Below are 27417 nucleotides of genomic sequence, written 5' to 3' on the forward strand. Positions count from 1 at the left end.
GCCATTCCCTGGAACAGGCAGTACAGAACCATCTGTAGGTAAGGTTACAGGTGGGAACCAATCCTTGAGAAACAGGTTTAATCATAAACAGCAAAGAATCAAGTTGGTCTTTACTATACGATGGCTCGTAAGCCTAGCATGGAAGCAGGCTGGTTCATCTCCTGCTTTCTGATCTCTTTTAGGAGAAAAATAGCAACTTAGCCATGGGCTGGTTGAAAAACTGAGGGCTATTCCACTAGCAAGGGAGCCTCCAGAAGAAAGGCAAGGCCTATCTAGGTCCACTTTCAAGCTGCTTCCTGGAACTGCCTGTACCCCCAAACTGGAATGTGTGTCCATTTGGGCTGTGAGCTGCTAGAGGCAAAACACAGGGAAGCTGATGTCAAAGCTGTGAGGGACTGGAGGGCCATGGATTATCAGGTCTTAATTTTTCAAATTTTATACTTGGTCTTAGCACAGACCAAGAATGGCTGACAAGATGGCTGAGTGGGGAAGGGACTTGCTGTACGGACCAGTATCTGACTTTTACCCTGGGAGCCACACGGTGGAAGAAGAGAACCCATTCCACAGAGTTGTTCTCTGACTTCCATACTCCTGCCGTGGCTATGTGTGCCTGGACACATACTGAAAAATAGCATTGAATAAGTAAATACGTTTTACTTTGTTTTACTGATTTATTTATTGACACGGGGTCTCAGTGTAGTCCTAGCCATCCTGGATCTCACTATGTAGACCAGGCTGGCCTTGAACTCACAGATACCCTCTGTAAGTCCCTCGAGGTGCAAATGACCAGGCCCCGCACCCAGACTGCTCTGTCAGCCAGGCCCAGTCCCTTGAAGCACAAGTGACCTTGACTTCCAGTCCCTTGGAATATAGTCAGCCAAGCTCAGCCCTACAATAAGAAAAAAAAAAGCCCAAGATTGGGCCACTGCGGGGCGTTTACCCACCAACTCCACAGTCCCCAGAGTTTTCTTGAGTGCGAGCAGCAAGAAATATTAGATAGAAGGATTTAGATTGTGGAGATGAATAGATAGAAAAAAGGATAGCCTCGAGAGGGCCTGGAACCTATACCAAAGGGCCCTGTCTCTGCCCCAGGGTATTTATAGAGACCCCAAGGGGTAGAGCAAAAGACCTCCCCCTGCAGCACAGCCAAGTGCAGACCATCTCAGACACCTGCACTCAGGCCCGTGGTCTAATCATCCTCTATGCGGACCTGCTGGGTAGAGCTATGAGGAACCTGAAAATGGGCTCCCACAGGCCACAGAATCCCACCAATCCCAGGTCACCCTGGAAAGCGCTGAGCCTCCCAAGAAGTTCTATATAAAGCTTGCCTCCTCCTCAGATTATGGCAAGAAATCCAAGGGAGTCTGCTTAAGGAGTATAGGGAGCTTATTATGATATAAATTGAGGAGAACAACTCAGAGGCCACGTCCTAGGGTTGGTACCTCAAGGTCATAGGTGGAAAAAGGACCCACGACATCAGGTCTTTGCTGCCTCTTCCTTCCCTTCCCCAAACAGAGGCAGCCATTTTCTTGTCTCTTCCCCAATCTCTTGTGTGACGTGGCTCCCTACGGCCAGGACACCTTTCCCCTCAGAGCTGTAACACTAATACCCTCCTGTCTCTGCCTCCCACATGCTGGGATTAAAGCTGTGCACTACCATACCATACCTTCATTTTATTCTTTTTTTTTTTTTTTGGTTTTTCGAGACAGGGTTTCTCTGTGTAGCTTTGCGCCTTTTCCTGGAACTCACTTGGTAGCCCAGGCTGGCCTCGAACTCACAGAGATCCGCCTGGCTCTGCCTCCCGAGTGCTGGGATTAAAGGCGTGTGCCACCACCGCCCGGCTTACCTTCATTTTATTCTTAAAGACAGGGTCCTACTGTGTAGTCCTGGCTGGCCTGAAACTCACTTTGGAGACCAGACTGGCCTTGAATTTACAGAGATCGACCTGGCTCTGTCTCCCAAGTACTGGGATTAGAGGAGTGTTGCCACATGCCCAGTCCATAAACAATTTTAAAGACCAAGAAGTGATGATGTTCAGAGTGTGACAAGGATGTATTTTTAAAATGGGTGACACTAGGGTCTCCCCTGAGTGTAACCTCAAAACGATCGTCTTCTTGTGAAGCTGGATGAAGAACTCCATGTGGAGTCCATGGGTTCTGGGCAGCTGTTATTGGGATCAAAGCAGGGGAGTCGGGCAAAGAGAGAAGAGCTGTGAATGGAGCAGGTCTGGAGGGTCCAGTAGGGGCACGGAGGCCCAGAGTGAACAGGCATGCCCAGCTGACAACAAGGCTCTTGCTTCTAGCTTAGGACTCACTTCCAGGTCCTGGTCTGTTGCCCAAACCTCCTTGCCTCTCTTGGCCAACAGTGTTTCATGACATTGGCCAATAATGATCTCCAGCCAAGGACAGAAGGGGCTCCCTTTCTGGAGCCATCAGCCATTTATGTCGCCAGCTGTCCTTGAGCAAGGCAGCCTAAGTACCACCTAAATAAAAGGAGTCAGGAGTGGCAATGTGTCAGAGACAATGGCAAGGCTGTGGAAGGCATTTGTATTGGTGGTGGCCTTGGCTCTGGTAGCCTGTGAAGCCCAGCGTCCACCAACACATGAGGATATTGTTGAGCAGGCCCTAGAGGCATTTAACAATGGGCGTCCAGGGAAGCCCCTCTTCTGCCTGATAGATGTCACCATGCCATCTGGTCAGGTGAGTGTCTGCCACCCCAGCCTGGGAAACAGGCAGTGTAGGTTTCTGTTATCTGGGCACTGGGGATGTAGCTCAGTTGGTAGAGTGTTTGCCCTGGGGGCATGAAACCCTGGACTTGAACCCCAGCACTCGGCAGGTGGAGGCAGGAGGATCAGAAGTTCAGGGTTAGTCTCAGCTATATAATGAGTTCTAGGCCAACCATTTCATCTACTCACAGGAAGGACAAGTCTGTACTGTCAGCCTGTCTCCTGGCATGAGACCTGAGGGGAAGGGATTTTTATTCCTACTTTATACAGGACGGTACTGAAGGGCAATTGAAGAGTGTCATACAGCTATCTGTGGTAAACACCACAACCCCTCACCCTTTTAGACAGAATGTCATGTAGCCCAGGCTGCCTGGGATTGCTGTGTAGACCAGGCTGCCCTTGAACTCACACAGATCTGCCTCCTGAGTGCTGGGATTCAGGCATATGCCACCACACCCACTGACTGTACCCTTTAGGTCTGTTATGGCCATTTAATAAGCCCCAGACTTTGGTGGACAGTGTAGACCTGGACTGGGTTGACACAGGCAGCATCACCTAACCCTCTGTGCTTTGCTCCCCAATCTGTACAAGAGAGATGGTCGTTGTTGCAATTAGATGAGACAATTAGATGTCTCTGTTGCTTTTTTAGAATCCCACTAGCAATTTCCCACTCAAGTTCAGTATTAGCGAGACAGACTGCATCTCCGTCCCGGAAAGACAGCCTCAAAACTGCAACCTCCTGGAAAATGGGGTGAGTCTCCTTCTCCCAGCTCCCAGACTGCCTTACGGAGGAAGAGAAGTTCTCTCCTCTCCTGGCTCCGTCCACATCACTTGGCCACTTCACCACCAGCAGTTTTAATGTTGAAGCCGTTTTTTTTGGGGGGGGGTCCTGAGATGGCTTAGTGCATAAAGAACCCCTGGAACTGACATGGTAAAGACAGCTGACTCCGGACTCCCACAGGTTGTCCTCTGACCTCTACAGGCATGCACTCTCACACACCCCAAAGAATTGTTAGAAAAAAGCAAAGCCAGACTCTCTCTAACACCTTTTCTTACTTTAAATTATTGCAATTACTTTCTAAAACAGCAATATGTAGCTCCGTGGTAGTCTTGCTTAGCATGTTCAAGGCCCTGGGTTTGATTCCCAGTGCCACACAAAGTGGGTGTGGGAGGAGGCACTGCCTGCTAAAACCTACTAAATATAAAAAGAGCAGAATGGCCAAGTGTGTCTATAATCCACTAGAGAGGCTGCTTTTTTAAAACTGAACCAGAAAGTAACGTACTTCAAATGTTCTTTTACCATTCACACTGAAAGCAATGGTTACATTTACTGACTCACAACCTCATTTCCCAGGGACAGGCTCAGCTGTCGATGTACCTTCACCCAGGACCTTCAACAAACATGGTTTTCTCTGGGCGTGATAATTTACAGGTGCCTTCTCCTCTAATAATGTATATGGAGGTCCTGTCGTTTACATTCATGGGTGTGAATCTGTCCTTCCCATCCACTGTCTCTCTTTGCTGGCTCTGGCTTGCATCTCTGGTTTGAGGACAGTGCCTGCCTCTCTCCAGAAATGTGACAAGATGCCTCTAGCTCCTGTCCTGTCCCCCCCCCCCTTTCCCCTACCCCTCACAGGAGGATCGAAACTGCACAGGTCAATTCATCAGAAGGCGGCTCTCAACCTCCTTGACCTTGAGCTGCGACAGGGATTGCAGTAGAGAGGTGAGCAGCTTGCTGCCCCACGTCTCCTCCAGGTTTCTCACTGCGGAGGTCCAATCCTGAGGTCGTCCATCCCCCTTGCTGGGCTCTCTTGGGCTCTGGGAGACACAGACTGTGTATGTGCTGCATACACAGGGTCTTCATCTGCAAACAGAACCAAGCCCTTTGCAGCAAGTGTCTGGAAAGGTGTGGCATGTGCTGTGTCCGTATTGCTTAGACCTTCCCACTCTTTGGAGAGGAAGGGCCTAGAAGAGTTCTAGAGGGGACTCTGGTGCCCTGTAACACCAATTCTCTGGTGGCCAGTGGGAGCCCACCTGCTCCTCATCCAGATCTGCCCAGGCCCTCTGGGTTCTGGTGGATGGAGGTTAGGCTTCCATGTCCCATCATGCCCTTGTAGCTGATGCCTCTGTGGCCTCACTCTCTCCTTGAGGGGGAGACCACAGGCAGGTTGGGCAGCATCTAGTGTGCTGGTGGTGACTGTCTGGTATCTCTCCTAGCACCCTTAACACGTTCCCATCCCCACTTCATGTCTTCTCTTTTTTCATGTGTCAATAATTCAGAGTCCAGTTAGTGCTGCCTGGTGGAATGTTGATGATCTTGTAGACTTTTTTTTTGTCCTGGAACTTGCTTTGTAGACAAGGCTGGCCTGGAACTCAACTCAGAGGTTCACCTGCCTCTGCCTCCCAAGTGCTGGGATTAAAGGCGTGCGCCACCACTGCCTGGCTGATCTTGTAGACTTCACCTTGTACAGGTAATCATAGCTGCAGTGAGTTCATGGGTGAAGTGGCCATGTCATGTAAAGACAGAATTTCACATCATTCAGTCCCATCCTGCAGCTCTTACATTCATTCCACTGTTCTTCAGTGATGTTCCCTGTCTTAGTTACGGTTTCTATTGCTGTGAAGAGACACCATGACCATGGCAACTCTTATATACGGGGAAACATTTAACTGGGGCTTGCTTACAGTTTCAGAGGTTTAGTCTATTATAGTCAAGACAGCATGCAGGCAGACATGGTGCTGGAGAGATAGCTGAGAGTCTTACATCTTGATCCACAGGCAACAGGAAGTGAACTGTCTCACTGGATGTGGTTTGGGCATATATGAGACCTTAAAGCCCACCACAGCAGCACACTTCATCCAACAAGGCCACAGCTCCTAACAGTGTCACTCCTATGGGTCAAGCATTCACATACATGAGTCTATGGAGGCCATACCTATTCAAACCGCCACACTCCACTCCTTGGCTCCCGTAGGTTTGTAGCCATAATATAAAATGCATCCAGTCCAACTTTGAAAATCCCCATAGTCTGTCACAGTCTCAACAATGTTTAAAAGTCCAACGTTCAAAGTCTCTTCTGAGATTCATGCAATCTCTTAACTGTAATTCCCTATGATACTAAAATCAAAATAAACAGATCACAGCTTGGTGGTGGTGGTACACACCTTTAATTCCAGTACTCAGGAGGCAGAGGCCAGCCTGGTTTATAGAGCTAGTTCCAGGACAGCCAAGGCTACACAAAGAAACCCTGTCTCAAAAAACAAACTAAATCAAAACACCCAGATCACATACTTCCCACATATAATGGTACAGTATATACATTACCATCCCAAAATGGAGGAAAGGGAGGATAGTGAGGAAATATTGGACCAAAGCAATACCGAAAACCAGCTGGACAAACTCCAAACTCTGCATCTCCATGCCTGGAGTTAAACTCCTCTTCAGATCTCTAACTCCTTTCAGCTTTGTTGACTGCAACACATTTCTTTCTCTTGGGTTGGTTCCACTCCCTGTTAGCAACTTGCCTTGGCAGGTATCCCATGGCTCTGGCATCTCTAACATCTTGGGGTCTCCAAGGCAATCCAGGATTCACCTTCACAGCTTCACAAAATGACCTCTCTAGGCCTCCATGCAGGGATACCCCTGCCACACATCTGGTCTCAGCAGCTTTCCTTAGTCACAGAGGGAGATTCCACAACCCCTTTCTTCTATCCTTGACTCTAAAGGCAGAACCATGTGGCTGAAGCTGTCAAGTTCTGCTGTTTTATGGGCTGGAACATGACCCCCTTGTTCAATTACAGCTTCACTACTTTTCTGTTTCCCATGGTTTCCTTTACTGCCTAAGCTAAGCTGTCCTGGAACTGGATCTGTAGACCAGGCTGGCCTCAAAGTGAGAGATCTGCCAGCCTCTGCCTTCCGAGTGCTGGGAATAAAGGCATGTGCACCATGCCTGGACCTAAGCTGTTCTTTTAATTCCTTTTCACAAGCTGGAAGCTTAGCTGTGTGGGATCTTGCCTTGAGGTCTCCACTCCCTTTATTCCATTTAACATCAGGCTTTCTTTTAATCTGTTTATTTCTTTGAACACAGGATTTAGCTCCATTCTACTTCCTGGTGCCCTTTCTCTTAAAATTGTACATTTAGTACTTTTCCTTGCTCAGCTTGCTCCTTTTCATTATAGATCTTCATAAGAGTGAATGATAATAACCATACAACAGAGTCAATACTAGGCTGTTTTGAATTTCCTCTGCCAATGGAATTAATCCAAAACTCTGCATGTTAGTCTCAGGCAGACTTTTCAGACAAGGGCAAAAAGCAGCCACATTCTTCACCAAAATATCACAAGAACAGTCTGTAGGCCATATATTAAAATTCTTCTCCTAAAACCTTTTAGCTGGGCTCCCACAGTTCAAATCCCCCTCAGCACCACTGTCTTCCATGCTCCTACTAGTATGGCCCATTAAGCAGCACTTGAAGCATTCCACTGCTTTCCTAACTCAAAATATCAAAGTCTGATTTCCTCCAAATAAAAACACGGCCCAGCCTATCACAGCAATACCATAGACCCTGGTACCAACTTCTGTCTTATTTAGAGTTTCTATTGCTGTGAAGATACACCATAACCATGGCAACTCTTATAAAGGAAAACATTTAATTAGGGCTGACTTGCTTACAGTTTCAGAGGTATTGTTCATTATCATCATGGCAGGAAGCAAGGCAGCACGCAGGTAGACATAAGTGCTGGTGAGGGAGCTGAGAGTTCTACATCTTGATCTGCAGGCAACAGGAAGTGAACTGTCTCACTGGGCATGGCTTGAGCATATATGAGACTTCAAAGTCCATCTCCACAGTGACACACTTCCTCCAACAAGCCCACACCTACTCCAACAAGGCCACACCTCCTAATAGTGCCACTCTCTATGGGCCAAGCATTCACTAAGACTTGGGTGGGGTGTGTGATATAGATTATCCATTTAGGGCTGAGCACTCAATAGACACTTATTCTCAGCACTTTGACCAACTATAAATATCTATATTAACTGCCGACCATTGCAGAGAAGACCCTTTGGCCAAGGCTGACAGCAGCACTGATCTATGACTATAAGCAAAAATATTTAGAAGGCAGTTTGACAAAACATCTTTTAGGAAAACAACAGTAGAAAGTTCCTCAGCAGGGCCTGTGAACTACTGAGCCACAGGCTTTTGACCAGGTTTATATACCAGGCCCAAATTCCTGTGGATCAGGCCTCAAACCCAATTCAAAAGCATCTGGTTACACCCATTCCCTTTATGCTACTAATGCACTAGAGGGCAGATCTTGCCTGGTGGGTCAGTACTGCAGCATGCAGGGTTGGATGCAAGGATGCTATTGATGGGTTTTTCTCCCTCAGTGTTCTGCACAGCACCTTCCGGCACTAGGGGAGGAAGTTTTAAGGTCAGATCCAACTTTATTTCTCTATGTCCTGCAACCAAAGTGTACTGTGTCTACAGCAATGGGGGCCTCTGGGGCCTCCCTGATGAGTAACTTGTACAGAGTTGGTACTCAGATTTTCATTTAATAACCCATGTCTTTCATGGAGATCATTATCCATCCATTCAAGGCCATCTGTGTTCAAATTACTTCAATTTTTTAAAAAAATTCTAACTTTAGATTGGCTTACAAAGTAGTGAGTTTCCATAGGGGTTTTCCATACATTTTTCATATTGGTTAACCCATCCCTACCGTCTCCTAACACATACCCAATGCCTGTTTAAACTGTCTGTCTCATTATTTCCTTCCCACAGCACATCTTTGTATCATGTTCTCTACTATCCTCTTTTCATTTTTTTGAAGTATTAATTTGGTTTTGATGACAAATGAGCCTCAAGAAAACTGGTTTCTGTCAAACTCTAATTTAATTGTTCAGCCATCTCCTCAACCCAATGTTCTGTTGTGTGTGTGTGTTGGTGATAGTGTATGCTACATGTGTGTGATGCCCTTGGAGGCCAGAAGAGGGTGCTGGGTCCTCTGGAGCTGGAGTTAAAGGCAGTTTTGAGCTGCCTAATGTGGTTGCTTGGAACCAAACTGCTGAACCAACTTTCTAGCTTTTTCTTTTTCTTCCTCCTTCCTTTTATAATTTATTTAAATTCATTATATGTGCACTGGTGTGAAGGTATCAGATCCCCTGGAACTGGAGTTTCAGACAGTTGTGAGCTGCCATGTGGGTGCTGGGAATTGAACTTGGGTCCTCTAGAAGAACAGCCAGTGCTCTTAACTGCTGAGCCATCTCTCCAGCCCTTCTTTCTTTCCTTTTTTTTCTTCTTTCTTTCTTTCTTTCTTTCTTTCTTTCTTTCTTTCTTTCTTTCTTTCTTTCTTTCTTTCTTTCTTTCTTTCTTTCTTTCTTTTTCTTTCTCTCTCTCTCTCTCTCTCTCTCTCTCTCTCTCTCTCTTTCTTTTTTTTTTTTCAAACAGGGTTTCTCTGTGTAGCTTTGGAGCCTGGACCTTGCTTTGTAGACCAGGCTGGCCTCGAACTCACAGAGATCTCGCCTGCCTCTGCCTCCCATGTGCTGGGATCAAAGGTGTGCGCCACCACCGCCAGGCCGAGAGCTCACATCTTGATCTGATCCAAAAGCAAGAAGCAGAGATCAAATGCAAAAATTCTGAAGCCTCAAAGCCTGCCCACAATGATGTACTTCCTCGGGCAATGCTACACCTCCTAATCCTCTCCAAACAGCCACCACTGGGGAACCAAGGATTCAAATGTCTGACACTTACAGGGGACATCGCATTCAAACCCCATCTTTCATAGATTGCTTTTGCTATAGGTTTATTTGGCTTTTTATATTCATGGAAATATTTGTAATTTTTCCAATATACTTTTCTTTTAAACCAAACCAAATAAAAATGTACTTCTAATATTTAAATAAGTCAGGAAAGGGCTGACTCAATTGGCTAAGTGCTTGCTGCACAAACTTGAGGACCTGAATTTGGTCCCCCAGCACCCAGGTTAAAAAGAAACAAAACTGGCCGGGCAGCTGTGGCACACGCCTTTAATCCCAGCACTTGGGAGGCAGAGCCAGGTAGATCTCTGTGTGTTCAAGCCCAGTCTGGTCTACAGAGTGAGCTCCAGGAAAGGATCCCAAGCTACACAGAGAAACCCTGTCTGGAAAACAAACAAACAAAAAACAAACAAACAAGAAAAGAAACAAAACTGGATGTGGCAGTGCACAACCCGCAATCCCAGAGTTTGGCAAATCCCTAGGACCTGCTGGCCAGCCAGGCAAGTCAAACTGGTGAGCTTCAAGCTCAGTAAGAGACCCTGCCTCAAAATCTAAGGTGGAAATCAATCAAGAAAGACACCAATGTTGCTGTGGGATAATCCTTCTGTACACTGTGAAGACATGTTGCTCTCATTGTTAATAAAAAGCTGATTGGCTGAAGGTGAGGCATGATTTTCATGGCAGAGAGAATGCTGGGGAGAAGAAGGGTGGAGTCAGAGGAGATGCCACGAAACACAGAGCAAGCAGGATGGGAAGTATGTACATGAGGTAAACGAGCCTTGGGGTAGCACACAGATTATTAAAATTGGGTTAATTTAAGTTATAAGAGCTAGCTAAAAACAAGCCTAAGCTATCGGCCAAGCATTTATAATTAAGTCTCTGTGTGGTTATTTGGGGAGAGGCTGGCATCAGCAATCTAGACAGAAGAGCCCACCTACAAATGGCATTCCAACATGGGCACCTACACCCATATAAGATCTGAGCAAGCTTTAAAAAGGTTCTAGGGTGCTGGAGAGATAGCTCAGTGTTAGGAGTACTGATTGCTCTTCCAGAGGTCCCGGGTTCAATTCCCAGCACCCACATGGCAGCTCACAACTGTCTGTAACTCCAGTTTCTGGGGATCTGACACCCTCACATAGACATACATGCAGGCAAAACACCAATGCACATAAAATAAAAATTTAATAAATAATTTTTTTAAAAAAAGGTTCTAAACACACAAAAATGAAGCCAAATGCAGCTTCCTAGTCTCATGTTTCTCATGCCAGCCACAGTACAGAGGTGCATCTCCTGGCAGCTGCCTACAGGGTGGAGCAAGCTGCTAACCACCACGCGCTACTGCCAAACACTAAGCTGAGCAGTACCAGCAGCTGACACAGCAGTCTAAGATTCGTCTCATGATCAGAGAACAATATAGATGCTCAGTAAAGACAGATCCACCTACACAATGTTAACTCCTGGTCTCCACACACATACAAAGGAATGGACACACCTACACCCACACCCACACGGGAATGGACACACATTTACACCCACACAGCAATGGACACACACACACACACACACACACACACACACACAATCAGGGAAAGGCAAGAGTATTAAGAGTGTTCTCTTTATTTCTCTTTGGTTTCTTAACACAAAAGACATGCGTTCTATAAATAAAAAGTTTCCTGTGAAACAACTGTGGGTGAAGAGGGACAACATTTCTACTTATTTCCATCTTTATGTTCCATCAAGAGGCTGGTCTTCAGTTCTCTTCTGCTTGTGGTCTCTGGTGAAAGCCAGAAGAGAAGAACCAAGAATGGGAAACAAGAAAGGACAGTGGCCAGACCCCATGGTCCACCAGGCGTGTCTGAACTATCTCATCTCCTTGTTACATTCTTTCCACAATGTCCTTTGGTGATGTCTGTTTTCCCATGATCCCACTGTTCCAACACTAAAGAGTCAGACCAGCCACCTGCCCTCAGACCGGGGAGTAGGAAAAGGTTCCTGTTTGCCCAAGTGTGCTCAGAGCCCAGATTCAAACACTGACTTGATCTTTCGTGGAAACACTGTCTCTGTGTGCACAGTGAAAGCTCTACACTAGGAGACTCAGGAAAGCTAATCCAACAGCAGCAGACAGGGATGAGGATGTATCATCTCCAGTGATACAGTCTGCTGGCATTGTAAGGATCCAGGAGATCTACCTGGGAGCTCACCGACTGGTTCTCAGCACCTTCACAGTTGAGGCCGGGCAGTACATTCACAGAAGAAAGGACTTAATAAGATGAGCACGGATACACCCTTCCTGACAGGACTAACAGAAAACCGAGACCCCTGGCCTCCCAAGAGTCTATTTCAGCAGGCAAACTGAGGGGCAGGAAGAAATGCTGGCATTCCACTGGGAGCCTAGTTAAAATGTATCTTTCAGTTATCAGATTGTTCAGTCTTTTAAAATAAAAATATTATTTTCAAGTGCTTATAGCAGAGGCCCAGCTCTTAAGTGGCAGGGAACGAAAGTCCTTCCTCCTGAATCCATGGCCATTGCACACACTGGTCAACCTGACCGTCTGGAGTAAGGGATACCCCCAGGCTTCACACTGGGCTTTTCTGGACCGGCTTCTAGGCTGCTCCAGGCAGGCAGCAATGGGCAAGAAACCAATCAGGTGGAGAGTGGGACCCTTAGACCCAGTTTGGGGCTAAAGTAATTGTAACCTTCTAGTCTCTACTGGAAGAATTTTAGAAAAACAGATTTTGGCAGCAGCAGGTGAAGGTCACCCCACTGCCCAGTGCACTGGTGATAGAAAAATCTCCTCTCTGGGTCCTTCTGTGCTACGATAAGGTCCCATCCAGAGGAGGAAGGAGCATGGAGTCTCTTCACGAGGTCATTTGCCAAGATTAAAGGAAGAAATATAAAATCTCTTCTTTGCAGCAGCGAAAGACTTTAGTCTTTAGGTCTTTATATCACGAAGCCAGCGTTGCTTGATGTAAAGGCCCACCTTGCTGGTCAGTCTGCCAAGGGCTGGAGGGAAGGTGGACCCTCGGGGTTGGCGAGCGGATGGAAAAGCAGGGGAATGGCAGGGCAAACAGGTCACCTGACCAAGCTAGTCCACGGCTGGTAGGAGCAAGCCCCTGGTTAGGTCCTAGAGGTACAAATGGCCAATGTGCCCCAGAAGCATCATGGTGAGAAGTTACTCAAGGATGGTAGATGGATAAGTGCGAACCTGGCCAGACATGCTGTTTCCTGCTGGCCAAAGAGGGAAGGAATGTATGTGGGAGAAGGGATCTGAAGGAGCGCTGGGTGGCAGAAGGAGGTAATCACGGGGACATCTGAGTCCCAGCGATGCTGAGAGCTCCTGTAGAGATGAGTGGCAGTACTTCAGCCAGCTCCCTACGCCTATGATTTAAAAAGTCCTCTGATGGTAGCTGAGGAGACTAACCCCATGAGCACCGTGCTACAGGTCCAGTCAAGAATGCCCTGATTTCAGACACACTGAGGCTCAGAGGGAACCCCAACTGCTTTAGGAGGGCTCGGGACCCTGGGATCCGAATGTGGGAGTGGATACACTGTTGTCATGTTTGATGGTTTTCCATTTAAATGTGCATTTGCTTTTAGTATCTTTTGCTTTCTTCCTGTGAAAATGTTCTCTTAAAGAAGTCTGTTCCTTCCAGTTTCTCTCAAGCATTTTCTTGTTTCCATTTCCTCCAGTTTCTTTCAAGCATCTCTAGTCCCCTTCTGGTTCTCTGGGACAAGCAGAGAAAGACCTCACTAAATTCCCAAAACATCAGGCATGGGGAAGACTTCTGCCTTCCTGCTTGCTGCAGACAGGGATGAGATTGTCTGCACCCATCAGGAAGAGCCTGTGTGCACGTAGCAAGCACGCTGTTCTAACTGCCCCATGATGGAAGGAAGAGCCCGTGTGCACGCAGCACGCTGTTGTAGCTGCTCCATCACAGGCAGTCAGGACACCAGGGCGTCCTTTCTCTCCCAGCTTTACCCCACAGTTTCCAATAGGCAGGACACTGCCGCTTCCCATGGCAAACTGGCCACAACATGGCTGCACACAAGCAGGTAAGGAGGAGCGTCGGCTGGAAGGCCTCCTGCGCAGGGGCACTCAGCACTGTGGCAAGTGGGAGCTGGGCCAGCACTGCAGCAGGTGCAGCTGGGCTTGGATGGAGCCTGTGTACACACGGGCCAGCAAACCACTTCCGTGTTACTGGCTGTGGGACCAGAGAGGCTTCTGTCCTGTGCTGTGCGTCTTGATAACCTAAGGTCTCAAGGGCAGCACAGTGAGGGAGGACTTGAGCACCTGGAAACACTGTCCCTCTGGCAGGCTCACACTTCACCCCGTCTTCTGCTCCACCACTGCCTCTTCTGAGAGGACTTCCCTCTGAAAGGAAGCGCCTATGCTTGTACCAGATCCCTAACCCACCACATCCCACCCTCTCCCTAGATGGTGAGAAGAGGGATGCAGCCCACACCAACCCCTCCCTCATGGCATGCCATGGGGGCCATAAATGTCCAGCGGTCCGTTTCTGGGTCATACATCTCCACCGAGCTTAGGTTTGACTGTCCATCGTAACCACCCACTGCATAGAGGCGCCCACAGCTGGCCACAAGGGAGACCCGACTCCGGCGTGTGTGCATGGGTACTATGAGGCACCACTGGTCTGCCACAGAGCTATACATCTCAGCAATACTGAGGAAACCAGAGCCATCATAGCCCCCACAAACAAACATCTTGCTTCCCAGGGAGGCAGCACCATGTCGGCAGCGCTTGTTGAGCATGCTGGCCGCTGGGTGCCAGGTGGCCGTGTGGTGGTTGTAGTGTTCCACCTGCAGCAGGGAGAGAGGTGCAGGGACAAGATGGTCAGAGACAAGGCCTGGTCCATGGGGTGATCCTGCAGGTCTCAGAAGCCCACATGGTGCCAGACTGGGAGAGATGAGGGAGAGGGAGCTCGGTTAGCACGTGCCCGAGCTCTGATGCTGCCTCTTCACAGCTGTGTACCTGCCTACTTAAACCTTATACTAAGCTGATGCCTTCTGGATGTACGCAAGGAAACGAAGGAAGGATTTTCCAAAGGAAGGGCTTCTAGGTGACGGCAGAGCTGGAAGGAGAGTACTGTCTCATGTGACTGTCCCAAGTGTTTTCTATCTCAGTACTGCCTAACTCTGGAACCACAACTGCATGGCTGAGAGCCTTTTAAAAGAATAAATGTAGTTTCTGGCAGAGTGTCCAAAACACAGTTGCTGGTATTCATGTCTGGCATATGACTGGGCTTACTTTGGGAGGAGTTTCAAAAGGCTTTTCAGCATTCCATAGACACCCAAATGGGGCAAGTTCAGAACGACTACACTCAACACTTCCTTGTGTACATGGGCTCTCTAGAAGTGAATTTTAGATGATGCAGGAGACACCCTGGAACTTCAGTAGCAAAGGCAGGGTTGAAACTTTTTTTGTTTGTGTGGTGTTGGGAATTGAGCCCAGGGTCTTGTGTATGCTGGACAAGCAATACATAACTGGGCTATGCCCCCAGCCCAGTGACAAATTTGGGGGGAAAAAAAATCCAAGAATGGAAGAAGTCCCCGCAGAGGGGCCAGACTCACACTGTTGAAGATCTGCAAACCGTCGTGGCCACCGGACACATATATCCTGCCCTCGAAGATTGTAACCCCAGCCGCACTGCGGTTTGAACTCATTGGAGTCACCACAGTCCACCTGCAGAAGAAGTAAAAACAGCAGGGGCGTGAGTCAGTGTCCATGACCTTCTGACACAGCCTGGCCAGGCCCAGGAGACCTCTTCTAAGCCTATCACGTCCTGACAATTTCTTAGCATCTTATCACCTCTCCCGCCACCTCTGCAGGGTACTGGCTGCTGCTGCCTCTCACCCAAGCTTCAGATCCATAGCCAGTCACTATGGGTAGCAAAATCAGCACATTTCAAACAAGGCCTGTCACACAGACATATCTGCAACTGTTCTGCATTCCTTGGCCTTGTTAATGAGACATCAGCTACCTAGTTATTCTACTTATAAAACCTAAGTGCTCATTGACTTCTCCCTCTCCCAGCGGTCTTTTTTTTTTTTTTTAAATTAATTTACATGTTTTGCCTGCATGTGTGAAAATGTCAGAACCCCTGGAACTGGAGTTACAGACAGGTGTGAGCTGCCATGTGGGTGCTGGGAATTGAACCCAGGTCCTCTGGAAGAGCATTCAGTGCTCTTAACCACTGAGCCATCTCTCCAGCTCCAAAGATGATCTATTTGTTTGTTTAGTTTATTTATTGAGACTGGGTGTCTTTGTGTAGTCCTGGCTGTCCTAGAACTCACTCTGTAGAACAAGCTGGTCTTTAACTCAGAGAGCTGCCTGCCTCTGCCTCCTGAGTGCTAGGATTTAAGGTGTGTGCCATCACCACCGGGTATGTATGTATGGATGCATGCATGTATTTATTTATTTATTTGTTGGCAGAGTCTCACTATGTCACCACTGCTAGTCTGGGACTTTCTATTTAGACCAGGCTGGCCTTGAACACACAGACATCTACCTGCCTCTGCCTCCTGAGTGCTGGGATTAAAGGTGTGCGACACACCTCTCTTGGTATTCTTGTGGTCCACAAGTACTTGGTTTACTTCCTAATCGTTACTTGTTCTGGCTCCCAATACCACTTGCCTAGCTCTGGCTTCCCACCTGGACCACTGTGTGGGCCTCCTTATATGTGGCCTTGCTTTCAGGCTGTCTTTACCCCAAACCCACACAGCCAGGGGAACTGAATTGCTCTTGCAGCAGCTGTACCATGTCCCTCAAGTGGCTCCTCACTGCCTTTCCTAAGGCAGTATACAAGCACCTCGATGTGATTTGTTTTTTGAGACAGGTCTCACTCTGTAGCTCAGGCTGGCTTTGAACTGGAGGCAATCCTCCTGTCTTAGCTCTCAAGTGCTGAGATTTCAGGGTGAACTACCATCCCTGGCTCTTGGTGTGCTTCTTTATCATGAGGATTTTATGTGTCTTCTAGCTTTACCCACAGTGTACAGTGAGGAATTTCTTACTTGAACCCTCCCTGCCTGCTGTCTCCTTGTCTAGGATAAGCATTTACCACTGTTTAACCTTGTGTTTATGTGCTTATGTGTATGGGTGCACATGCATGTGCGAATGTACATGTGGAAGCAGAGGAATCTTGGGTATTATCTCCAGGACTACATCTACCTCCCCCCCCCCTTTTTTTTTTTTGAGATAGGGTATCTCATTGCCCAGAGCTCATCTATTAGGTTAGATTGACTGGCCAGCAAGCCTTGAGGAATCCTCCTGTCTCCACCTTCTCAGCTAGGGTTCTAAGTGTGAGCCACCATGCCTGGCATTTTTACGTGGGTTCTGGAGATTGAACTCATGCTTACAAGGTAAATACTTTATAAACTAAGCCATCCCCCAGTCTCACTTTCTGTCCTTGAAGAGTCTCATCTCGCACCCCTGCCCCATGGAGATAAGTGCTCCCTACTCTGTGCCAAGAGATCCAGACACAGGCCTCCAGGGCAAGGTGAGCACAATGCACTCATAGCCTGCCAAATTGAGCACTAGGGAGGACCAGCCTCCTTCTACCTTGGAATAACCAGTCAGTTGGTTAGGTAACAGAATATCAGCTTCTGTTCACATCCTGCTGTCTAAGACGGGATGATTCACACACTAGAATGAGTAGTTCAGCCTAGCATTGCCAGTGTTTTCCAGTGTTCCACAAAAGCATCCTACAAGATTGTAATGGGTGTTACAGAGACCTAAGTTTAAACAGTACCAGCTTTTCTAGAATTTTTGCAATGTCATCTATGATGGAAAGACAAGCACTCTGAAGGAGAGACGTCAACACTCCCCAAGCTTTCTGACCATACATTTGATTTCTTTCAAATTAGGCCTCACTGCCTTGGAATATGCTGTCTATCTACTTCTTACACACTGTGCTTGTACTTACATTACAATGGACTGATTTAGTGAGGAGACACAGACCAATAAATAAATGTTCCTAAGTATCCGTGCCTCTTGTTTAAAATGGGTTCATATAGTCTTGAACTCCTGAGCCTCCTACCTCTACTTCAAGTGCTGGAATTACAGGCATGAACCACCACGCCTGGCTTTAGTTCTTTTGAAACTTAACCAAAAGATTCATTTAACCAAGGACTTTTTTTTTTTTTTTCTGAGACAGGGTTTCTCTGTGTAGCTTTGCGCCTTTCCTGGAACTCACTTGGTAGTCCAGGCAGGCCTTGAACTCACAGAGATCCGCCTGCCTCTGCCTCCCGAGTGCTGGGATTAAAGGCGTGCGCCACCACCGCCCGGCTAACCAAGGACTTTTAATAACTATTTTTTTAATTTTTTTGTTTTGTTTTGAGACAAGGTCTCACTTTGTAGCCCTGGCTGGCCTAGAATAAACTATATAGACCAGGCTGGTTTTGAACTCACAGAGATGGTCTTGCCTCTGCTTCTAAGTGAAAGGATTAAAGGTATGCACCACCATGACTGGCCTTTAACCAAAGATTTTAAAATCTATTACATGCAAAGTATTGTTAAGTCACCTCCTACCCAGAAGAAGCTGTAAGCTGGGTCACAGCACGTCTCTATGGCTGAGGTGACATATTAGAGTCCTTGAGTTTAAGACCTCTTTTCCAACAAACCAAAGCAAAACTAAATAAAAGCTGGGAGCTGGGAGTCTAGCATGCATAAGGTCAGGTAGTGGGGAACAGTTTAGCTGAGTATAGCGGTTTATGTCTACAATCCCAGCACTCAAGAGGCTAAGGCAGGAGGATTGTGGAGCGTTTGAGGCCAACTTAGACTACATTATGAGATTCCATTTCAGAAAAACCAAAACAAACTCAGCGTCAAGAACACACTGCAGCTCTAATTTTTTCTTTGTTTTTTTTCAAGACAGGGGTTCTCTGTGAAGCAGCCCTGGCTGTCCTGGAACTCCCTCTGTAGACCAGGCTGGCCTTGAACTCACAGAGATCCGCCTGCCTCTGCCTCCCGAGTGCTGGGATCAGGGTGTGCACCACCACTGTCCCTGGCTTGCAGCTCTAATTTTCATGCTGTGAAACAGTCGCCCTTACTTGTCTGTCTCAGGTGAGTAGGTCTCCACAGAGTTGAGGGAAGAGTTGCCATCATAGCCTCCACAGACGTAGATCTGTCCATCCAGCACGACTGTCCCCATGGCACTGAAACAGACAGAATGGTCATCCCAGCAGTCGGTCATACACACTGAGAAGTTAACCTGTCAACTGCCTCTTTCTAGAATAGACCCAGTCCCAGGCACACAACCAGCTAAGGGCAGAAAATCAGGAAGCTCTTCAGCGGTTCATCTGCACTGCTCCCTGCCAGTCTCAGGCCCAGCGACAGGTTACCTCCACTGCAGGATTTAGTCCTTGATCTGCCCGAAACCCTCAACTCTAATCTCAGTGAAGGGGGTTAATTTACTTTTTTGTTTATGTGACAGAGGATGACTTTGAACTCCTAATCCTGGAGAGATGGCTCAGATTTAAGAGCACTGGTTGCTCTTCCAGAGGACTGGGTTCAATTCCCAGCACTCACAACCATTTAGAACTCTAGTTCCAGGGAATTTGATAATCTTTTCTGGCCTCCATGAGGACCAGGTAGGCATGTGGTGCACAGGCATACATGCAGGTAAAACACTCACACATGTAAAAATAAATAATAGAAAATTTAAAATTGTATTATCTTTATTTGTGTGTGTGTGTGTGTGTGTGTGTGTGTGTGTGTGTACACGCTTGTGTGCTGGCACACATGCATACCATGGCATGCATGTGGAGGCCAGAGGACAACATTTGGGAGTTGGCATTCTCCTGCCATTGTGGGTTCTTAGGACTGAACTCAAATTGTCAGGACTGCACAAGAAACATTTTTACATGCTGAGCAAACTCAGGGCCTCAGCCTAATTCAATTTTAGGGTCTTGTCACACTCAAGAAAGGTCCCACATGCCTCAGAATTACTGTCCTCTAACTCCATGCCCCAGGAGCGGCTTCTTTATTAGGACACATGTCCTATTCATTCATTTCCCAGATTTTCATCAGCCATGTGCAAGGTATGCTGTCCTAGATACTAGGTTATGAGGAGAGAACAGGATGGGCATGGTGGTGCAGTTCCAGTACCGAGGAGGCTGAGGCAGGAGAGCTCAAGTTGGAGGCAGCCTGAGAACTGAACGACACGAACCCAGAGTCTCCTGTTCTACACATAAGCTTTCCTAAAATCCCCACTATCCAGGGGTCTAGATAATCATATAACCTCCATCCCATTAAAGCCTTATGAGAAATTAAGCAGGAATGCCAAGCCGCCTGACTCAGTGTTTTCACATCTGATGCTATAGAAGACTAAAAATGAAGCTGGGGTTGAACAGGAAAGAAATATACCAGACAACTGCCACTTTTCCAGTACATACAGCAAATCAAACTACAGTAACAGACCCTCTGGACCTGCCTGAAGAGGAGACAGCCTTGTTTGAAGCAAGGTCACTACAGGTATCGATACCTTTCTAGACATGGACATGAAACATACACGAAGTAACTAGATTTCCTTTTCCTTGGTAGTACTGGGGATTGAACCTAGGGCCTTGCTCTTGCTAGGGCAAGCATCCTACCACTGAGCTACAGCCTTAGTCCCAAACACAAGGTTGTTAAGTCAGGAGTTGAGTAACGACATGAGAATGAATCAAGAGGTGCGCCCAAACTATAGGCAACAATCAAATAAGAAGTAAAGACAGAGCTGACAGAAGGGAAAGTGCTGACTAGTGTGGGCTGGAGCAAGATGGTGGAGAACCTGGAAGAAGGTTCCTGGCCCACAAGCCAGACAAGACGGAAAGAGAGCAGAAAGGAAGCTGTCACTCACTGGCAGGATGGAGAGCTACATGGAACGTTAGGAGAGAAGTGACTAAGAATATTTTAAGGTAACCTGTAATTTAAAAGGGACAAATGGAACAGGGCCCATGTTGCTAATACCAGAGCATTAACCACAGCGAAGGACAGGAATACCCAAAGGATTCTCCTCCCATATAACACACCAAACCCACTGACATCCAAAGCAAGACATTCTCCCAGAGCAGACAGACACACAAGGAAAGCCCACTGACCACAGCCCAAGAAAAAGAGCTGCTTGTGGTTGGGAATACTGGGAAATGAGTCCCTCAGTCACAAAAAGCTGCAAAATGTCCAAGAGGTGGTGGCAGTGGGGGACACAGCAAGGTGGAGAGGGAAGAAGAGAACTCTGAAAGCACCCTGCAAGAGGCACATCTCATGCACACTGTTTCCTCCAGAAGGAGTGTGCGGGGACCCTCCTCCGTGACTCTGGTCTCGGAGTCTGGTAGAGTAGATTCCTCCTGGCTCATGGCCTCACACTAATGTGGATGTGGAAGGCGTGTGTCACTTTTGTGCAGCGAAGCCCTCTACACTAACTACTTCCTCACCACACACTCATCACTTGGCCTCTTTTCCCCCTTCTCAGTCAAGTGATCTTCCAAGTAGAGACCCAGAAGTATGGCAAGAAGAATGGATTTGTGAGGCAAAAGTCAGATCACAGAATTATACAGAAAAATCATTAACGATCAACTATTCTTTAAAAACTGTACATAATTCTCCTTCCTAAAATTGGGCCATGTCATAGAAGCTCAAACTGCAGGCAAATCTGTTCTGGTTATATGTGCAAGGGCCTTGGGCTTGGACTCCTTTCCTTCTCGGTCCCTATGAGGAGAACCAGAACAGTGACATCTGCAATCGTTCATCTGCCAGCCCGACAGGGCACAGGCGTGGAAAAACCTGTCCAGTGACACCCTGTGGCAACGGGCCTCCTACCAATTCGGCACATGCCTGATGTAAGCAATGGGGCTGTCTGTCATCTCTGGACTAAGAAGGTTAAACATAGGCACTACCATGATGGTCTCTAACCACACTTCTCATTCTGGAAATGTGAGCAGGCAAGTGGTGGAGGACACAAATAGCTAGACCAAGTTCGATGATGTACAAGTTCAGTCCACCTTGCAAATACATATGTGCTCACATCTGGAGAACCTGTGTGACACTGCCTAATTCATACACTTCCCGGGTAGTGAGAGAGTAAGTATAGAAAGAAAGCACAGAGAAAATGCTTTGGGTTTCTTTCCATTACTAATGAGGTTAAATCTCCTTATCCTTCAGGTTTCAACTTCAATCCCACCTCTTCCCTGAGATCTTCCAGATGGTCCAGTCCAGTTTCTCGCCCTCCTGGAATCTTCCATAACACTCATTTCCAGTCCTTAGCTGGCACTTACATAACAATACAACTTCCACATGTCCATGTCTTGGCTCCCCAAGTTCCTCAAAGGACAAGGCAGGTATTTTATGTTTAAGCAGATGGGGGCTTGCTCCCAGGAGGTGCTGGCAGTGTGGCTGGCCTGGCAGCAGGATTTCCCCAGGCCAAAACTTGCATTTTACTTTATTATGTGCCCCTACATGGGGCTCCCCAGATGCTCAGTGTGTGTGTTCAGCCTGCACGTGGCTTCCAGAATACCTTCGCTTGCTATTCATGCTCCCCACTCTGGTCCATGTGTCCGTCTCTGGATTGTAGGCCTCCACAGTGCTCAGCCGCAGCTGACCGTCATAGCCCCCGATAGCATAGAGAAGCCCGTTCACCACAGCCACTCCCACACGGCTGCGGGCTGTTGTCATGGGATGGCACTTTTCCCAGCGATTGGCGATGGGGTCGAACACTTCCACCACATTCAGGGAATCACCTGCATAAAAATTTGCTACTCAAATTAAAACAAATGAGACCACTTGTTTAGATCACAGCTACTGGGTATTGATTATATGGATATTTGACTGGATTCTATTAGCTCTTCTCATGAATTACTCAGGGTAACTGGGCCCAATACAAACTCTGGCTAGGATAAAGATTTTAGAATCAAATGGGAAGCATTTGCTCTTCAGTAGTTTTCAGTTATAATCAGGTAAGCCTCTTGCTTGAAGTTGGCAATAAAGGGAAACGCATAGACTGCTTGCCCAATGCAGGAAACATGCTAGAGTGAAGGGCGTGGCTCCCAATGCCAACACCACTAATTCTAATGACCAGAAGAGCTGCTCTGTGGCCTTGTCTTGTTTCGAATGAGAAATTAAAGGCTAACAGAGCTGCCACGAGGATTAAATGGCACAATGGATACAGCACCCAACATGGTTCTAGAATACGTTGAGAACTCAGTAAACAGTAGTCACAGAGGCCAGGAATGGTAATTTGAACCGTCTCATTCTGCTCAGACTATGATTAGCAACTCAAACTACCCTCCTCCCCGTTGGAGCCTGAGCACTCGCTACCCTCTTGCGTTTGTCACTGAAGACTTTTACCTTTTCTAGGTCATGCTGTTAACAAGCAGAAGGCTGCTAGCTACCTTTCATAAACCTTAACTGAAAACAAAACTGGGAACTTCCCACTGACCCTCCAAGAGGCTTTCCCAGAAATGTGACTGTATATAATACAAGAGCTACTGGTAATGGTGGTTTTGTATTGTTTTGTTTTGGAGGCAGAGTCTCAATACCTATAACCCAGGCTGGCTTCAAACTCAAGACCCTCCTGCCTCAGCCTCTGAAGTACTGGGATTATAGATGTGTAATCAAGCTGCTGATAATGGGTGGATGTAAACATGTAGGGGCTTCACAGGAGGCAGTGTGGAAAATTATAAAGAATTACAGACCTGGGGTATTAGAAGACCTGGGGTACTGGATTATCTCAGTCTGGTCCAGAGATTCACATGCAAATGTGAATAGCCTGATGATAGAACTGGGCAGATTCCTTATTGTATTCTCTATAGAGCTGGGTACATGCTGCAGATAATAAATACTACTGATAAGTGCTGGTTTAAGCACCAGGAGGAATCCCAGTCCTTGTTTTGACCAAAGCAGAGTGTTTACACTGTCCAGGTTCTCTGAGTCTCAACTTGCTCATCTGTAAATTTCAGCTATGGTGAATTACATGACTTTGAGACAGAATCCCACTATGTAGCCTAGGCTGCCCTGGGCCTTGGGATCCGTCCAGGTGCTGGGATTACAGGTGGATGTCCACCGTGCCCAGCCCCACCCCCTTTCTGTTGTTGCTGAGACAGGGTATAGCTACGTGGCTCTGGTTGGCTTGGAAGTCTTTGTAGACTGGTCTTATTTGTAGTCATTCTCCTGCCTCTTATTGTCAAATATTAAGATTGTAAGCATGTGCTACACTGCCCAGCTTTTTTCTTTCTTTCTTGAGACAGTCTTACTGTGTAACTCAGAGTGGTCTCAAACTCACAATCCTCTTATTTCCATGACCCCAAGTGCTGGAATTATAGGCATGTGTCAGCATCCTAGGATTGTCAAACCTAATCCTTTAAGGCACTTTTAGCACTGACATCAACTCAATATTATGAATACATAATAAGCTCTACTCTAGGGCAACTATATTAAAATAAGAAGGACAGGAGACAGAGCAGTATAAAGAGAAGGAATTAGAAAAACCAGGCTAGCCTGACTGAGTTTGTTCATCCAAGGAGTCCTAGGAAGGGCTCTGCAAAGGGGAGCTGCAAGATACCTGCTGAGTTGAGGCCCCCCACGGCGTAGATGAGCCCAGCGATGGATGTGCAGCATCGAGGCCGAGTCCTGAAAGCTGGCAGGTGGGGCCGGCGCTCCGGCATGAGGTGATAGTCCTTTGCTTCATCTACCAGGTCCCTGAAATAAGGTGCAAGAAGCTAGGAGAGGAGGTACCCCCCACCTTGGTCCACATTTACACTGCTGAGTCTGGCTCCTCCATACCTCAATGTAGGGACATCTGGGAAAATGTTCTGGAAAATTTGATCTATCAGTGCCTGTCTGTCTCTCTCCCGAGCTGGGCATTGAATCGAGAGCCACACACATGTCAGAATGCTATACCTCTGAGCTATATCCCCAACTCTTGTGTGAGGTTTAGTGTCAAAGAGTTTGGGTAAGATCAGAGGAAGCCATGCAATGCTACTGAGACATGTTCAAAAGTGAAGGCACAAAAAGAGCAGAGAACACCCCAGCTGGAGTAACCATAGCAACTGCCTTCCTTCTAACAACTGGACAAATCAGAGAACACCCCAGCTGGAGTAACCATAGCAACCACCTTCCTTCTAACAACTGGACAAATCAGAGAACACCCCAGCTGGAGTAACCATAGCAACCGCCTTCCTTCTAACAGGACAAATCAGAGAACACCACAGCTGGAGTAACCACAGCAACCGCCTTCCTTCTAACAGGACAAATCAGAGAACAGCACAGCTGGAGTAACCATAGCAACCGCCTTCCTTCTAACAGGACAAATGAGGTGTGATTTTTGAAAACAGTGTGGGGGTTAAAATGGAAGTGCTGGGGGAAGCTTACTAACCGACTTCCTATCAGCACTCAAACCTAGCTCTTCCTTCTACCCCTGCGACCATCCCATGGCTTACATCCTCCAGTCAATCACCGCTCACCTGCACTGTGGCAACTGTTGCCAAATGCTCCAGATGGACTTCCCTGCCTCTAGCCTGCCTCTCCAGCCCCTCCACACCACAGACCACATTGCTTTTTCTAAGAACCCTTTTGATAGCTACATACTACTGACAGGATAGTTCATATGCCTCAAAATTACCCTTCAGACTGCTCATCACAGGGCCCTAGCTCCCTCCAGCCACACATCCCCACTTCCTGACACACTGTCACAAAGCCTGTACCATGGAACTGACTTCCCCTGAACCTGCTGATCCCAACTATGGGTGAAATAATGCAGAACTCAATATGAGAACATCTTGTCAGTAAAGGAAAAAACAAAACCAAACATTGCACTATGAATATAACAAGCAATTTTAAAGATAGGCCTTTTTCTTTGTTTTAATTGTATAACAACCCATCTTCTGAACTGTGCTGGTGGCTCTGGGTAGAAGTTGCATACACTGGAACACAAGACCCCTCTTTCCTATGACTCACCAGAGGCTAGGGCGCTAGCTACTATTTATTGAAGAAGGCGAGGAGCCCCAGGAAGTCCCATTTGTACTATCAAGTCAGTTGCCAGTATGGGCAAGGTCCAGCCAGGCAGCATGGAAGAGCACACTCATAGACTCTCAGTAGATGAAGAACACATAGATAACTTAAGGAAGAAAAGTCCCTCTGCTCCCATGTGGCATCTCTCTCACCACTATGTGAGTCTCGTGCAATTCATGCACCATGAATCAAGACTCACTGCTTCAAATCCTTCCTCCCCTGAGCTAGGACAGGTGGCCAGCTCCCCTTCTTTGCCTACTGGGCAGTGTCCTGGACAAGGCCACCCTCACTTACCTGCATTTGTGACAGCAACGCACCAGGTCATCTTGCTGGACTCGGTCTGATAGGAACTGGGGCCGGCAGAGAGGCAGGCGGATATGAGACAGCAACTCTGGCAGGCACGGTCCCCTCTGCTCCCGGTCGTATCTGACCCAGGCCAAGGCAGCTTCAAACACCTACGGAACAAAGAGCAGATGCTCTGGCAGCTACACACACCACACTCCTGCCTCCTTAGTCGCACAGTTTTCCTACTGCCTATACTGAAACAGGCCCTCAAGCAACCCATCTTTCCTCCTACTTGTGTGTGGAATCCATAATTTCTTCCCACTTCTCCAGTTATGCTCTCAGGTCCAGTTTTTCGGGGTTTGTTGTTGTTGTTGGTTTTGTTTTTTGGTTTTTTCGAAACTAGGTTTCTCTGTGTAGTTTTGGTGCCTGTCCTGGATCTCACTCTGTAGACCAGGCTGGCCTCAAACTCACAGAGATCCGCCTGGCTCTGCCTCCTGAGTGCTGGGATTAAAGGCGTGCACCACTGCTGCCCGGCCAGTCTTTTGTTTTTGAGACAAGGCTGTCTATGCAGCCCAGGCTGGTCTAGAAGAACTCAAGATCCTCCCAAGTGCTGGGATTACAGATGTGGGAGACCATGGCAAGCGTGGGACCAGTGTTCTGTAAGGTAAGCCTAGGTTACTGTAAAGCTTCCTGGCTTTCACTATTATTTCCACTCTGAATCACAGCAAAATGTCTATTTCTCTTCCTTCCTGCTGCTCTTGCATCCTACCAGTTCTAAATTCACTAACCCAGGCAGGCCAGGCCAGTTCCTCTGTTTACACTGTCCTCTCTGCCCTGCAAGCAAAGCCGGGTGGCCACTCCCCTTCTCTTCATTTAAGCCTACTCCCTACTCTCTAGTCTACCTCACGATGGATGGTCTCCTAGGAGCCTTCCTTAATACCTCACACCACAAGAATATCACTTTTTGAAGCCTCTCAGACCTTACAGATGCCACTTAAATAGATGAACGTGAGCCACCCTAAGACACATTACTTAGCAGAAGAAGCTAGAGGGCAAACACTGTTCTTCGGATGAGGTGCTTCTATGTCTATGTCCATACTGAAAGCTCAGAATCCATTCTCTACTGGTCACTAATATTCAAGGGTGGGTACTCTTCAGACATTCAAGACATTTAGCTGAGTACGTGCTAACATCTCAATGGCTGCCTCCTAGAAAGTCCTAGCCAAGTCAAGACTTCCTCAGAGGCACGGATGAAAGAATAATGGGAACTCTAGTTGAATTTCCTGCTGAGGGGCAGACTTGCAAAGGTCCAGTTTGGGGCTGGGCTAGGGCAAGGTTTTAAATCTGGTTCCTGGGAAACCGACTTTCCACCTTGAAACCCTGTGGTTATCAGGCCTGAGGCAGCTGTGTCTGAGGTAGCCTGTGTTCTCTTGCCAACACTTTGATTTCGTTTTCTGCTGACCTTGAACCATCGCCCCCACCCCCAGTAAACAATACATAAGGTGCCATTCTTCTTCTTGATCTGCTTTTCTTCCTTCCTTTCTTTTTTTTGTTTTTCTTGTTTGTTTGTTTGAGACAAGGTATTTCTGTGTCGCCCTGGCTGTCCTGGAACTCACTGTGTAGACCAGGCTGGCCCTGAACTTTAACAC

The 27417-nt window shown here is 47.4% G+C and overlaps 2 protein-coding genes across 3 annotated transcripts in view; one reads left to right on the plus strand and one right to left on the minus strand.

The window, feature by feature from the left end:
* The first annotated feature begins 1693 nt into the window (after positions 1–1693).
* LOC128104869 (neutrophilic granule protein-like) lies at positions 1694–4269 on the plus strand. The gene is made up of 2 exons (XM_052729831.1): positions 1694–2699; positions 3375–4269. Exons 1-2 carry the CDS (start codon positions 2523–2525, stop codon positions 3582–3584), a joined length of 387 nt encoding a protein of 128 aa, XP_052585791.1. The 5' UTR covers positions 1694–2522; the 3' UTR covers positions 3585–4269.
* A 6814-nt stretch (positions 4270–11083) lies between these two features.
* Positions 11084–27417, minus strand: part of Klhl18 (kelch like family member 18) — a 64038-nt gene continuing 47704 nt past the window's right edge. The window contains exons 5-10 of one of the 2 annotated variants that reach the window (XM_052722069.1): positions 25778–25938; positions 24036–24172; positions 21993–22230; positions 18550–18654; positions 15073–15184; positions 11084–14301 (exon numbers count right to left, since the gene is read on the minus strand). In XM_052722069.1, the coding sequence (XP_052578029.1) occupies positions 13915–14301; positions 15073–15184; positions 18550–18654; positions 21993–22230; positions 24036–24172; positions 25778–25938 (1140 nt within the window). In that variant the 3' untranslated portion in view covers positions 11084–13914. The remainder of the gene's footprint in view (positions 14302–15072; positions 15185–18549; positions 18655–21992; positions 22231–24035; positions 24173–25777; positions 25939–27417) is intronic. The other variant, XM_052722079.1, reaches the window with a different exon arrangement.

This window comes from Peromyscus californicus, unplaced genomic scaffold, assembly GCF_007827085.1.
Source record: "Peromyscus californicus insignis strain IS unplaced genomic scaffold, ASM782708v3 Scaffold_11__1_contigs__length_118956290, whole genome shotgun sequence".
NCBI lineage: Eukaryota > Metazoa > Chordata > Mammalia > Rodentia > Cricetidae > Peromyscus > Peromyscus californicus.